This window comes from Colletes gigas, unplaced genomic scaffold, assembly GCF_013123115.1.
Source record: "Colletes gigas isolate AHSC1104 unplaced genomic scaffold, ASM1312311v1 Colletes_gigas_Sc00007, whole genome shotgun sequence".
Classification (NCBI taxonomy): domain Eukaryota; kingdom Metazoa; phylum Arthropoda; class Insecta; order Hymenoptera; family Colletidae; genus Colletes; species Colletes gigas.
In genome coordinates, this window is record NW_025106636.1 from 3,881,772 (window position 1) to 3,896,757 (window position 14,986).

The 14,986-nt window shown below is 39.6% G+C and overlaps 2 protein-coding genes across 5 annotated transcripts; one reads left to right on the forward strand and one right to left on the reverse strand.

Moving 5' to 3' along the window:
* Window positions 1-720: 720 nt before the first annotated feature.
* Window positions 721-8,354, forward strand: LOC122396115 (leukocyte elastase inhibitor-like). 2 transcript variants are annotated; one of them, XM_043394241.1, is made up of 6 exons: window positions 721-1,051; window positions 4,191-4,483; window positions 5,078-5,413; window positions 5,599-5,855; window positions 6,037-6,166; window positions 6,282-8,354. In XM_043394241.1, the coding sequence occupies exons 2-6, from the start codon at window positions 4,193-4,195 to the stop codon at window positions 7,155-7,157; spliced, it is 1,890 nt and encodes a 629-aa protein (XP_043250176.1). In that variant the 5' UTR covers window positions 721-1,051; window positions 4,191-4,192; the 3' UTR covers window positions 7,158-8,354. The 2 variants fall into 2 exon arrangements, with proteins under 2 accessions (XP_043250176.1, XP_043250178.1); XM_043394243.1 differs by having other exon boundaries at window positions 4,191-4,435.
* Window positions 8,355-8,652: 298 nt separating this feature from the next.
* On the reverse strand, window positions 8,653-13,765 carry LOC122396116 (GTP-binding protein 2). 3 transcript variants are annotated; one of them, XM_043394246.1, is made up of 7 exons: window positions 13,144-13,167; window positions 12,043-12,322; window positions 11,665-11,961; window positions 11,273-11,533; window positions 10,710-11,100; window positions 10,340-10,625; window positions 8,653-10,266 (listed from the first exon to the last, which is right to left on the reverse strand). In XM_043394246.1, the coding sequence occupies exons 2-7, from the start codon at window positions 12,317-12,319 to the stop codon at window positions 9,982-9,984; spliced, it is 1,797 nt and encodes a 598-aa protein (XP_043250181.1). In that variant the 5' UTR covers window positions 12,320-12,322; window positions 13,144-13,167; the 3' UTR covers window positions 8,653-9,981. The 3 variants fall into 3 exon arrangements, with proteins under 3 accessions (XP_043250181.1, XP_043250179.1, XP_043250180.1); XM_043394244.1 differs by lacking the exon at window positions 13,144-13,167 and adding an exon at window positions 12,881-13,084 and having other exon boundaries at window positions 12,043-12,321; XM_043394245.1 differs by lacking the exon at window positions 13,144-13,167 and adding an exon at window positions 13,387-13,765 and having other exon boundaries at window positions 8,657-10,266; window positions 12,043-12,321.
* Window positions 13,766-14,986: the final 1,221 nt, after the last annotated feature.

Sequence of the window (14,986 nt, forward strand, 5' to 3'; positions counted from 1 at the left end):
TGTGCTAACTTGAATCCCCTTCAACGTGTGTCGACAGAAGGGGGAAGAAATATAAATTTCAGAGTCAAAGAGAAATATGTATATTGAATAAAATAAGTAATGCAGCACGTAGAAGGTCGATTGTGTTTACGTGGTTAGTATAGTTAATGTTTGCAATCTATATTCTGTGTCGTACTATTTATAAAATCTGATTTCAAAATGATTGATTGAACTTAAACAATTAAACTTTATATAAAATTTCTTTTGACCTCTAGATTAAATTCTCGTAATGTTAAAACAATGAACACAACAATTCTGTATATTCTTAACGTTTCCATTGATCAATATTGATTTTTTGTTAAAATCGATGCAAATTCTAAACTAATACGTCTGATTCTCTCCCTGGCAATGTCCTAAGTTCTAAAAATCGACGGTCGGGAAAATCCATCTTCCAAGCTCTCGAAGAGCGCGTCAACTATCAAAACAAACGCGCGTTCCCCGGAAGCGGCCAATATCTCCCGAATCCAAACAACGAGCTACGTATTCCAAAGACTTAATCTCTTGGGGAATCCGGTTGGTCGACTTTATAATCCCTCTACGGACACGGTCATCGTAACAGTCGATATCTGGATCACGTAGGCGACCCTTGTAACGACCTGTACACGGTTGCTTTCGCGCTCACGACCCGGATGACCATCTCACGGAGAAGCGGCAGGGAGAAATGCGGTAAATACGATACCGAGCAAAGCACAAACGGAGCCCAAAGTGTGAGTCAGTGAAGTCAGTCGCGCCGTGGCTGTTGATCGATACGGACGTAGAGACCGCGACAGTTCCTGCTCAGGATAAACGCGAGTCCCTCCAGCGCGTTTGACAGTTCCGTTCGAAAATTTATCGCGATAACCGACGCTCGACGAATAACGGTCCAACCGAGATCCAAGCGATCCTCGATCGGTGAATCGCGGTGTTTGAGTGGAATTGAAAGAATACACGCTCCCGGTGTGTTCGAAGATACATCGAAGACTTGGATGAGACACTAGCTAAACGAGATTCGCGACGGAAGAAGCTGGAAAAGGTAAACTCAACGCTCGAGTATATGTCATAGACGGGAACAATAAAATTCATTTTTAAAAAATTTTAAAAATTATGAAATTTATGAATTAGAATCCTTTGACTTCAATTGAAACGTTTGGCAAAGGATGATATCGGTAATGGCATGCTTAGAGAAATTAAACATTTTTTATAAGAACCAAACAAATATTTGAATATTGTTGCTTCTCCAAACACTGCTAATGCAATTATATCAGAGAGTTCGCGTTATTTGAGGGAGGTCAGGAATTCAAGGATGCGCAGAAACATTTAACGAATGATTATTTTAGATTAACTCGTAACAGACACTGCATGTCATTATGTTTTGAAAGTTCGAAACCGGTGAAATTTGGAGAGTCGTTATGCAGAGAATATTTTGCGAAATTTCGCGAACGTAACAATTTGGTAAAACGAGTTTAGATCGTAAGATTACGGGTTTTATGTGGTTTTGACGACGTTTGGGACGTTCCACGAATTAAAATTTTTTTGTTTTCTCCCTCTGAAAAAATGCGACGCGATATTCTCCGTTGATTTCGTTTTGTTTCTCGAGCAATGCACGTTCTGGCACGTGGATGCAAATTCCATGGCCCCTCGACGTTGTACGTTCGCGGAACCAGTTCCGTGAGGACTCACACAACTTTGCTCGCGATTATCGCCACGCTAAACGTAATTTTCTCCAAAGAAACGCGTAATGACGGCTTGATTCGCGACGCCTTTAGACAAAAGCCGGCTCAAGGGCGATCCTCGTAATTGGGATATAATTCGGATCAATTTGGCTGTTTATTGTTCTCCAACCATGATTATTGAGTAATCAAAGGAACACGAGTTTCGAACGTAGTCATTCTTGACAATCTTAATTCATTTAATAACGCCTGCTTGCAAAAATATCTTTGTAATAACTCTCGTCGTTGAGTGGCTATGTATTGATCACTGAAAGTCCTGTTTACATAAGGTGTTTCATTGACCAATTTGTACCTTACTTTCATACTTCCCTCGAGTACTGTTTTAATTTAATCTTAATTTTTGAAGTTCCTTTTAATATCATTCAATTAAATCAAGGTTGTATCACGCAATGAGGCCGTAAAACTAGCAAATAGAAGCGGTGAAAATCAACGGAAGGTAATCGTTTATAACCGAAATACGAGTTGAATCGAGTTAGCATCTTTATGGCGACAGCTGATGCGCGATAAGATCGTCGGCGACGCTAAAGCAATTTACAACGCGATTAATCAAGCATCGTTGTTTCTTTTCCATAACTATCACCCCTCTGTCTTCGTTCGAGATTCTTGCTCAATGATAGCGTCCAGCAACGACCCTCGCGAATGCACCGCACGATGACTAAACCTGTAATGTAGGGTCATCGAGCTTGTGATCTTCAGGGAATTCCTACGGCTGTGTTCGATGCAGCTGAGAATTTATTGGAAAGCTATTTTTCCCCCCTAAGACACGATAAGCAACTAGAGATAGCTCCGGGTGTAATTATAGTCCTTGAACAATCGAGGCTCCCCAAGGATCACCGATAGTCTTAGACAGTGATGTAAATCAATTCTTTAGAGTTCATTTTGTTCGTTTCAAATATTTTATTAAGTTACTACTCGTTCATTACCTCATGATTATTATAAAGTCATTGATTAAGTACAAAGGCAGTTGTTGCAACTCAACAGATGTACGACACATCGTGGACACGACTACAAGTGGTTTAACCTTTACGAATGACCTGACACGTTGAATACCACGTGGAGTTGCAATAGCTATCTGCACATTTTCTTGCGATCTCATGTCGTAACGTGCCGATTTCCTTTTAGAGCTATCCCTTGCGCCTCGATCTTGACACCTCTCGAGAACCTTGACCTCTTACGTCCCTATACAAGGTGCACCACGCAAGAACTGGTATAAGCAAATAAGGTAGCGCGTGTACCTACATGCAACTGTATCATTTCGAATCAAATTGTATCTTTTGGTCTAGCAATAAACGTGTTAATGTCATCTTAAAATCGTCGAACAAATGTAGTTTCTATTACGCATTAGCGGAACGTTTATTGCACTTTAAGCAGTCACGGGTCGTGTATCTTTTCGGGACGCGTTTCCTCTCGTCTCACGATCAATCTCGTGCAGAGTTAACGTTGGGTGACATTCGATAGTGGGTTTTCCCCGCTGGATGATCGTACACTACCACAACATTGCCACCTACAGTGATCAGTGACGCGTTCGCAGCGTCCGCGTAGCCATAAAACCGCCGCACACTAGTCGATACTTATTGTTCGTTCGGTTGGACACGGGAAACGTATTATATCCTCGTTGTTCACATTGACGAACGAAGCACGACGTTTTAGTGAATTGGAACTGCGTTTCGGTCTTTGCCTGATGGAGATTAGCGCCATTGCTTTCACAATCGTTAATGACTGTAATGCCACTTGGCATTGTCATGCCATAATTGTTTTTACGCTTCAAAATACTTCCATAGTCACACACTTTTTTTCTATTTTTATTATTATTTTTCTATACATTATAAAAAGTCGATTATTTTGAAATATTACAGCAAAGAGAAACCTGAACTAGTCCAGCCTTTGTAGAGATAAAGTGGCTAACTTGAGTCTGACCTTAGAGATACTGATCTAGAATAATCTAATCCTAGCAGAGATCAAGCTCCTAATAGTCCTGATCCTAATAGTAACCCTAATCGAACCCTGATAGACAAACTGACCCAGGTTAATCTGACCTTACTGAAGATAACAAACGCTAGTCTGAGCTGCTCTATCTTTAGTTGAGATAAACCGACTCAGAGTAGTCTAGTCTTTGCAAAGTAATTAATAGAATTATTACTGAAATTAGGAGCTTAGGATTTGGTTGATTCCACGCTTGAAAAGCGTAACGCAGACCATGAAACAGTTTATTATCGTGACACGACCCCGGTTCAGTTTTCGTACTCGCGATAACTAAAAAGTTTGCAGGCATTGCTGAGCGCATGGAAAACTATGATAACGCGCTTAAATAGGAAATTAACGTCGCGTATTCCCACAGGGCAATAATGGAACGTAGAAGATACAGCCCGTATCTTTACAGAAACGCAATGCTGGTTTACTTCTGATCAACACATTCAATTATTGTACTCGCTGTTGTTACAGAAATGGCGATCGCGTTGGTGTTCTTTGGCCTGTTGGCCTGCAGTTCCGCCCAACTGATCTACCCGGACGAGTACGAGCGGATGAAGACCTCGACGGTCCTACCTCCGAATATTTATACGACACCTGGCCGTCAATCGAGGCCTTCCGTGATGAGGAACGCGCAAAGTATGCCGTCGTACCCGCTACCACCGGAACAAACTATCTACGTTCCTCAAGAGATTGCAGTCAGTTCATCGCAACCGCAGGTAGATTCAAAATCCACCGAGAATCCGCTGCAGGACTGGGGTGATCACGTAAGCACTCTTCAGAATGTTTAGTGAAAGGTGTTAACAGGATCTTTGAGACATAATCGCTGGATCTGTTAACGAATCGTTCAAGTTCGTAAAGTATGAGTTGTGCCGAAGAGATTCTTCACAAATGATGCAAGCTTTATGGCATTATTAAAACGATTCTTAAACATTTTCTAACGCTCTAGCACTAGGGAGAATACTAATTATCGTTGTTACAACCTAGCACAAGAGGTTTAAAATCCTCAGAAACGGAGGCTCGATTTCAAGAACGATTGCATAATGTGGATCGAGGAAGTAGCTCATAATTATCGAGTATTTTTTTCTTTGTTTCTTTGACGATGACGCATCGTGGATGCATATTTATTCCGAAACTTTCAAATCAGCTTTGCATCTGTCACAAAAAATTGTTATCTGTGAATTCATGTCCGTACAAAGATCGGGGAAGTTTGTCGTTCAAAAGGAACGGTCAGTCACATCCAGCAGTTAGGTGTTCGTTGAGTATCTGATCGAGACTTACAGTTTTAAGTAGAATTCATTAAATCCTCAGAATTCATTACCTCCAGAGATAATTAGACATGATCGTTCGAACTATCGTAGGTGAACGATATCATCGTTAAAGGCGTGACGAAATTCGCGCTGGACATGGAGAGAGAAATCTACAAAACTCGAAGCATGTCGATGATCGACCAGCGAGACAACATCGTTTTCTCGCCGATCAGCCTGGCGACGACACTGGCGATCGTTCTCGCGGGTTCTGCTGGCAGAACCTTCGACGAGGTGTCCAGGGTCCTTGGTCTGGAGGGCGGAGTCGACGTCTCGCGGAACTCGGAGGTCGTCCATCAGATGTTCGGTGTACTGTTAACCCAGCTACACAGTAAAATAGCAGGATCGTCCGGGCCTCGCGTGGACATCGCCACAGCAGCGTTTGTGCAGGTAGAGTATCATCTTCCTCGAGGAATCGAAGATCTGTTTCTTGAAACACTTTGAGACATATGCATTTGGGAACCTGAAAGCCATCAGCTTCGTATTAAAATCTGATTCCATTTTATTCGAAGCTGTCGCAGAAGAAGCATTATGATACCAAATACTCACAAACATTTTGAATAATTTGATGATAGGACGGATATCCGATACTCCCGCAATTCAAGTCGCTCAGTCAAAACGTCTACGACACCGAGGTGATAAACGTGGACTTCGCCAGGAGCGGAAGACTGTCGCAGGAGCTGATAAACGCGTGGGTGAAACAGAAAACGATGGGAAAGATCACGAGCATCCTGAACGACGCGCCTAATCCAATGACGACCGTCATCCTCTTATCGGCGCTGTATTTTAACGGAGAATGGAACCAGCATTTTTTGCAAGGGGCCACTAAAAGGTTCAGTTTTTTTTCGATTCTCGAGAACACGAGAACCTGTTCGCTCGAACTGTTTAATTATGCTCGAAATAATTTAAAGGTCGTCCACGAAAATAAATTGTTCGACATTAGCTTCCAGTATTTGCAAAGAATTTTTATCGTCCTTTGCACAGTAATTTATATTTATTTATTGCACGTTCAGGAAACCGTTTTTCATCGAACCGAATGAATCGATCGGTATCGACATGATGTACAACGGGGGGCCATTTCCCTTCTACGAAGACAAACAATTGGGTGCTAAGATCCTTGGCCTTCCCTACAAGGACCGTGAAGTGAGTAATCCAAGATACCCAATTACTTTTATTTTGTTAATTAAATTTGAACAAAGTTATGATTTGAAGCAAATATTATGACTGTAAACAAGACATAAAATCGCAACCTTCTCAGATCTCGATGTACGTGATCCTGCCGGCAGCCAAAGGCGCAAAGGCCCTGCGCAGTTTCCAAAATCGATTAACCGTCGACATAATCGAGAACCTGATAAGGAACATGAAGAACGAGACCTGTATAATCGGTATGCCGCGAATGAAGCTGTCGAGCAGCCTCAGCTTGAGGTCGACGCTCGCGAACTTGGGCCTCACGTCCCTGTTCGATCAGAGAACGGCGGACTTGAGTCTCGTGTCTCAAGGACTCGGAGGAAGAATGTCCTCGACGGACAACCCGAGAATCACTTCGCGAATCGACGGGAAGAACAAACCGGATCACATGGTGCGGAGGAACTACTTCACGTACGAGGACAAGTCTCGCGGTTACACCGTGGAACAATGGTCCACCGGGTTCTCTATCAAGTCTCGAAAGCCTCGCGATTCCAGGGACACGTTAAAGGGCAAGGAGTCTTACAAAGTGGAGGGATCTGAAGCTGAGAACGTCAAGGTGGTGAGTCTCGAAGGGAACAAGTACCGTTTCCAAGATGGTGAACGGAAGAGGAACAGGAGGCAGAGCAGACCGATCGATCAGGACTTCCTAGACTTTATCAAACGTCGCGATTTCCCGTCGTACGGGCTGGACGAGCTCAGGAATAGCGCCACCTTGCTGAACCCGCATCTATACGCGTCTGACGTTTTGCACAAGGTGGAAATCGACATCACGGAGAAGGGCACAGAGGCAGCGGCCGTTACAGCGGTGCTGTTGGACCGCGATGGAAATCAGAAGAGGCTGGTGGCGAATCGACCTTTCTTATTCTTTATCAGACACGACACCACGGGGCTAATACTCTTCTGGGGCACGGTGAACGCTCCTACTCCGAACTACGTCGCGACGTAATCCGTGATCTTCTCGATTACCGAGCGCCACAGGACTGCGGAAGAGAGTTAATCGCGCAGAGGAAATTCTTAGCTTTTAATTAATACTGTTTACTATTGCCGTCATAGCTTCGACCGTGTATGCATCTGTTTTCATGGACACGCTGCTGGTCATGCGGGTGATTAACTAGTTATGCGACTGATACGATACATACTGATCATACGCAAGCAATTCGATACCAAAGTATTTGAGAGATTACGCCACCTCGACAGCGACAACAACAGTGGGTACGTACCTTTGGAAATTTATTTTAGAACGATAATATAACGCTATGAATGAAACAATAAGTTTCGATATCGAAGGGCTGTTCTACAAATACGCCCTTAGATGTGTGTTGATCTCAACAGTATTTGAAAATTCAAAGTTGCACAGTATTATTAATTTTTTAATTCCAAAATTTTTTGAATCTTTTTCACCGCGACGGTGGCGTAACTACTTAATGGAGACTATCGAAAGATATCGAAATCTCGGGTACTTGTCAGGTTACGATATACCGATACTTTTTGAATACTGGTTGATTCTAATACCATTGGATACCTAGTAACTATCGCTATTATTGTAAATATATCGTAAGAAACAAAATCTAATCATTAAAACTACTTACTTAAAGTTGCAAACTGTTTATTTCGTATCGACTAGATTTTGTTTCTTATTTTCAATGCATTTACAATAGTATCGGTACTAATTCAGTTCACGCAGTATTGACGTTGATATGTGTTCATTGCAAAAGTATTGGTATAGGAAATTGATGCGTATCGATACTTTCGTGCAGGTATCAAAACAGTTTGATACAAAATAATACTTTATTTATCCGGTATGAATAGTAACGATACCGTATTCACCCCATTTCTGAATGAGTAAACGTAGATCGTGCGAGGATTAAACAAAACTTGCTCGACTGGGTGCAGAATACGATGAGAGGATAATGTGAATGTTTGTGTACGACTTATTTATATCGTTTTCCTTGAATCACTACAAGCTCGGAGTATAATATGCTATTCTGCTACTATTTAATCGCGCTGTAACGATTTATTGAAGGTGAATCTGTATTCCTAACGAAACAGTATTTTCTTGATACTTAACGCTGTCCATATGTTAATCCACGTGCAATTTAATGTTGCATCGTTAAAAGCAAATTCTAGCACTATTTACTGTAAGTTATTAAGAGAATGATTTTATATAATCGTGATAAATAAACGTTTTATAATTACAAGTGTTGTTAATGACGACTTAACATTAAAAGTCATATTTAGAGCACACGTTGATGGTCATTTTTCTCTGATTTAATTTCACGAGTGACCATTGCCGCCATACTTTAAAATTAATTTAAAGTTTTATCAAAGCATGCAAGGAAATTCATTGCGTTTAGATATGTAAATCTTTTGTTTTATTCAAGGTACTTTACAGTTTATAATACAATGTTGCAATCGAGATTTAATAGAAATAAATTTGGAGATCTTACTTTGGACGGCTGTGTAATAATTTACAACATAACGCGTCGATATATATGTTTTTACAGAACATGTAACTTTCAGATAATATTAAAGGCTTCTTTTTTTTTTTCAATTTTTAATATACCTGTAAGTACAACCGTCTGTAATTAAGTAGCTTTTCCAAGATACGGTACAGTCAATCCTCTTATAGTATGCTACTCTGAAATCACAATTTCGATATAACACAGTACGCAAGTTGCAATAGTCCCCCTGTTACATGATGTTCCTGCAACACGGTTTCCATTTAACACGTCTTATATAAACTTCGATAATCCTCACATAGCGCGAATAGTTCCATCACACTATTTTCGTCAAAAATGGGCAGGAAATTCTCCGTCTATACTGTGACATAATACAGTAGTGCCTTGGAAATAGGCCAAAGTTCGAGACCGTTTTATTAAACTGTTGAATTTTTATACATATCAATTTTAATGTACAAACTCTCAAGATCGTCAAAAATATTTGGAATAAATTTATTTATAGGAAGGTTGACTGTAATTTGTTAACGGTAGAGAAAATCTTGCGGCTCTAAAAGTTCTATGAACTAAACACTATTGTATTCGATCCTTACAGTAATCGATTACAAAAATATTTATTCCGCATCGTTCGAGTTTCAATACGCTTTTAAAACTTTTATTTTTCACACTTAAGATTAACTTTTCATTTATTTTTTTTTTTTGGTGAAATATTGCATTATTTTAATGATTGTACTCACAAAGAATTTTCTTTTTATTCAAAATATCACACTAACTGGGCAATAATTTACTTCGTAATACGAAATAAGATTAATCCTAAGCGATAACTGCATAAATACTATATTGAAACAATAACACGACGATGAATGAAATTTAACGAGACAGTAAGGTCTCTTTCCTCTTTAAGCAGTATCTTGTTGTTTGGACGCTCGAAGCAAAAATATTTCTAAATTATAAATTCGTTTTGCAGCGTCGCAATCCCTAACAATCCGAAACATATTTTTCAATGTTTTAAATCCACCTGGGATTAGTTTCTCCCAGGTGAGAAAAAGGAACAGAAAATCAAATTAAATATCTATGTGTATGTGTATACACACACGCTATGTCCAAAAAAAAAAAAATCTATTTCATATTTTGTCCACAACACTGACAACGTATATACCCCTCTGAAATTGTTTTAAAAGAGTTGATAATTTTCAAATACTTACACTAGATACGTATTACAATTACGTATTGCGTTAAAATAACTAAATTTCTTACAACCTTTTAAACAATCTATAACGCTTAATACTTTTTACACGTGGAATTTTGTTTAAATTATTGCATACCGCTTTGTTGACCTATCAAAGGAAATATCTGCGTAATTTTACCAATCCCTTTGGTGCGACCCTCCCTCAATAACAATCGCATTCCGACATGCAGATATTCTGGATGATTGACAAACCTGAACAGCACAGAAGCTGTATCATTTGTTTGCAATCCTCTATCGTTTGCGTCCATTATACCTTTGATAATGCACGTTTGCCTTACATTCCCCACGTGCACTGTCGTTTGGAAACCAGAGAATATTGCGGTGGCATGGTACACTATTAATACAGTGGCCTAAACAATTTGCATAATTAACCGATCTCTACGCCATAGAGCTACACTCGATAGGAACAGGAAAGGCACGTACCTGGAAAAACAGTGTCGCGTGTGGCTGGTCCCATAACGATACCAAAACCATTCCAGGTCGAAGATGCGGCAGGGGAGGGCCTCTGTTTGTCGGTGGTGCTAGCGTTAAGCTTGCACTCTGCGAGGCTCTCACTAAACAACATGGCGCCTTATTGCGATGTAAACTGACGACCTTGACGGGACTGAACTCCCCGTCTGGCAAAGGTCCTACCAGTAATCGAGTACCGGGAGCGATTGCTCCTTTCACGAGCAATCCGCCTAAAACAGGTTCGTTCAGTCCTGCTACCCTGTAAGAAAACGAGAAAAAAAAATACATATCCAGTTTTAAATCGCGACGAATACCATCTTCCGTGTAAAAATTATATGCTTACCTGAAGGTTTCGTCGATTTGGAACAGGCAAGATTCGGAATCTGAATTCGTAGAATTCACATCGTACGGTGATAAGTTCTTTATGAAATTCGTTAAATCACCTAAACCCTCGCCAGTGACGCAACTGACGTTGAACACTGGTATCATGTCGGACTCGTAATCCCACGCGGTTAGACTCTCGTTATACATTACTAATTGTTTGGAATAGCCCTGCGCGCTAATCGCGCCCTCTAGCTGATTTATCGTCTCTGGTGTACTACAAAAACCGAGGTCAATTTTATTTACGACTATGAAGAAAGGGAGTCCTAGAGTTAGACATAAAGCCATATGTTCCTGAGACGCTTCGTTCATTGGCGGTGCTACGACTAGCATAACGTGGTGAGGGGAGTATCCTGAAAGACCGTAAAACCCTAAATAATCCCATCCGTGTGTTATTCAATCTGTGTACAGGGTGAACCGCGTTGTCGATGTAAATTAATTTTAATCCGTTTGTTCTTTAATAAGCCTTGTGAAACTTGTAACAATTCACGCGGTTCACCCTATAATTAGGGAAAAATACTATACCCGTGAGACCGAGCACCGTCGTCCTTAAATATTTCCGATGGCCAGCTAAATCTATAAACGTAACGACTTTCGAAGCGTGCTCGCATATTTCCTCCGCGGTCGCCATTTCCGCATAATTCAAGACGTGTCCCTCGCTATCAAACCCTATGATTTCGTGGGATATCGACGACGTACGACCCGTTTTTATCTCGTGAAGATGTCGTAACATATTAAGTCTCGCCCTTCCTCTACCATTATCTAACTCACCCTGGGTCAGTACGCCTGTACACATTGCGAACGCATTAACATACACGTCTCGGTCGATTTTTCAAAAACTAGACGAGCAATGAGTATAGCAGAGCAAACTCTAAGTATATTTCTCTACCTTAAATGTCCTCTGCTAATCCTCTCACCTAAGAGAGTTGATTTCCCAGCGTCCTGCGCACCGGTTACTGCGAGCCTTAAATCGACAATACTGTCCTGATCCTCTCTGTCCCCCTTCCTTATTTTTTTCACCAAAACTTCCGCTACGCGTCTTTCCTCTTTGTTGTTACCGTGCCCGCACCTATTTTTATTTTTAGAATTGGCAAGCCTTTCGCGTAATATACTCGTTGCAGCACCTAATCTGGCTGCCATATCGTTTAGAGTCTTTAACGACGCCTTCATGTCTTCTCTAGTTAAACCAGTCAGCCTACCATTATCCTCCACACCTGTTAACAAACAACACGCAAGGTTTATATATTTTGCGATGCGTATTCGTACCTGGGTTACAATGACAAGTTGTTACATACCAATTTGGTAAATAGCCTCTCCGTGTCCTTCTCTTAGACGCCACTTCATTTGTGTCACTAAATGCTCGAATCGTTGACTAGAGGGATTTATTAATTTTAGCTTATATTCGACGTTCCCCTGTTCTGGCTCTGGTGGTAGTCTCTCCTCGTGATCATCGTCGATGCTTGAATTTTCACAATCCGAAATTCCATTTCCCTCATTTTCTGAGTCATTCCACATGTGCTTTTGTGCATCTTTGTGACTTACTGGGTTAAATAATTCCAAGAATGACTCCATATCTGTAAATTAGCAATAATTATTATTCAGTTAAAGAAGTACAAAGGAAACTGCAATGCTCAGACTGTTAAAGACTATAATATTTTATTGTTCTCATAGCCAACAATTTTAAAACAAGATCTAGTTCATTATCAATTCATAAATTATTGATTGCAACATAATGTTACATCATACTCGAGTATCTTATGTCATGTATACTGTGCAAAGTACACTGATACAATAGCTATTGTTTGCATTTAACACAGGTACGTTAATATTACAATATTAAAAATTTATATTTATTTATTAAATATTTTTTAAAAATCATAGTTTTACTTTGTTCGTCGAATGCATAAAGTTCAGATTGTTCATTTACAAAATTATTTCCGTTGTAATAGTTTTGTAAATCAATTGTTTATAAATACAATGCGAGCGAAACGTTGGGTGAGCACAAAGCGATGTTGCGTCAGTAGCGTATCAATAACATACGACAATCTGAGAGACGGTTATTGTCTGTCGGGTTTCAGTTATTTTTTTTACGTCATATTCACTTTCTTCACGAAGTAAAATTAAATCACTTACGTAAAGAATATATTTGCCTTAGCATCTGCCTTAGCAATATATTCGAAACTATATCGTTCGCGGCATTGCATCGAATAATCGACAAAAAAGTTTTTTTCGTTATCTCGAAATCTAATCTGTTTTTCTAAAGAGTCGAAGGTTCCACGGACTGAAATAAAGTAAGGAAAGATAGCGTGTACGAAATATTCGAGCGCGCCAAAACGATATATGTATCGTATTCCGCTTAAACAGCTGTACACATACGTAATATCGCGCGATATAGCATAAACGAAAACAAAAGTGTGTGCAAATAAAAACGGTCCCGTCAAGAGCGAAACGAGCGTTCGCGGATTGTACGAAAAACTGGGGGAGGTCTTGGAAAGTTGAATTCGTTTTCAACAAAATTCCCATTATCGAAATGGTAACTCGAAAAAATTTTAAGTGACAGCTACGCGACAAAGGGAACACACCACGACGAGCACACATTTACATAGAATGATAACGCGAGAAAACCTTTTGAAACTTACTGCATTTTATCAGTCAGTGGGTTAACTCGTCACGGCTGTGCGTTCACGAAATCGTGATTTCGTTCGACGTGTCCAGGTTGAATAACACACAACACGAGTACCTCTCACTTTCCCTCCCGATTTTTAACACTCGACGTACACGATTCAATCGAGATCAGATTGTTACCACCTTCGCTGTATCATCGTTCTGCTGAGCTCGAACAGATTTAGTTCCAACCTTCCAACTCGATACAATCGCAGATGACGCTATGAACGTTGATGACGTTTGTCATGTTTAACGTTAGATGGCTGCGAATAACGATTAATTCTCGCAAGTCCTTCGACAGTAGAAAAATGATGCGAACGAGGCTTGTTACTGCTTCAAAATTGTTGCTGAGCGTATACTATTATCAGGCTTTGATATTTTTCGAACAAGGTACATGTCCCCATTATTAAACTCAATAATATCTTACTAAAGTATGTAATCTTAGTTCTCTAGTGTTATTTGAATATTTATAAGAAAATCATAGTGAAACTTGTATTCGACCCCCTTTATTGATCGATTTGTACCATCTGTCGGCCAACTCGTGTTCCCCATTACTGACCAGCAATATTTCCTACTATACATGGGACAAGTGTTAATTTAATATTAAAATCAGACATTGTTTCGTTGAAAACACATAATGGAAGAAGTATAATGATTTATTCAAATAATTTTTGTATTTTTGTTATATTCTTTATATTAATATAATATTAGAGGTATGTTAAAGTTTCTATCGTTTGAACATAAGTGATTCTGCACGTTATTGTAATGCATTTCTATTCGTTTCTTGATTTTCGTAGTGCTAGTTAACCTCTATAAAAGTAGCGTCACGTTATGAGAAGTTTCCATAATTCTTTACAATTTGCCAGTGAAAACACTACGAATGCAAGATACAACTATGTATTTAATAGATTCACTGGGTTCTATACTACGAGTTATTAAATTCGAAGCAAAATTTTATGGTAGCTTTATATTGTCAATAATTTGAGAATTTAATTGAAAAGATTATGAAGAAAGGACCGAAATAACGTAACCTTGCTATACAGTTTCATTGATTAATGTTCCATTGATAACCCGTGAAACGTTAATGGAATTGGAATGGGAGGGAAATCTTATCACACCCTGTATATCAGACTTAGTGCTATCAGATTACGATTGCGAAATGCAGAAGTTAAAAAAGTCTTTCATCGTGGTATCTATCCTTTAATATAATTAAAAAAATGATAGAAACTAATGGAAAATATTTGAACTGCAAAATATTATACAGTTTATGACATATTAATATAGAAATTTCCTATGAAAATGGTGGAAACATATTTATACTCCCAATATGTAACAAAATATTTACATATCTCGTCATGAACAAAGTTATATCGCGATAAAATAAAAAATTCTGTAACATCCGAATATTAAATTTGATTCGCTGTTCCTAGCGGCGAACCAGTGAACCGTTGCCATGGACGCCTGAATTGTGGCTCCACCTTTAGGGTAAAGAGTTCATTAGTTCCATGGAAACGCAGGATAACAGTTTGCAACAATCGTGCTACGGTCGTGGAATTCGTTTAAACAAAAACAACG

Excerpts from the sequence above, each read along its gene's own strand:
- LOC122396115 (XM_043394241.1), top strand. The coding sequence starts at position 4,193 with ATGGCGATCGCGTTGGTGTTCTTTGGCCTGTTGGCCTGCAGTTCCGCC. Across the intron at positions 5,414-5,598 it reads CCACAGCAGCGTTTGTGCAG|GACGGATATCCGATACTCCC; the intron begins GTAGAGTATCAT and ends ATTTGATGATAG. Across the intron at positions 6,167-6,281 it reads TTCCCTACAAGGACCGTGAA|ATCTCGATGTACGTGATCCT; the intron begins GTGAGTAATCCA and ends CAACCTTCTCAG.
- LOC122396116 (XM_043394244.1), bottom strand. The coding sequence starts at position 12,905 with ATGCTAAGGCAAATATATTCTTTAC. Across the intron at positions 11,962-12,042 it reads AGAGGCTATTTACCAAATTG|GTGTGGAGGATAATGGTAGG; the intron begins GTATGTAACAAC and ends GTTTGTTAACAG. Across the intron at positions 10,626-10,709 it reads CAAATCGACGAAACCTTCAG|GGTAGCAGGACTGAACGAAC; the intron begins GTAAGCATATAA and ends GTTTTCTTACAG.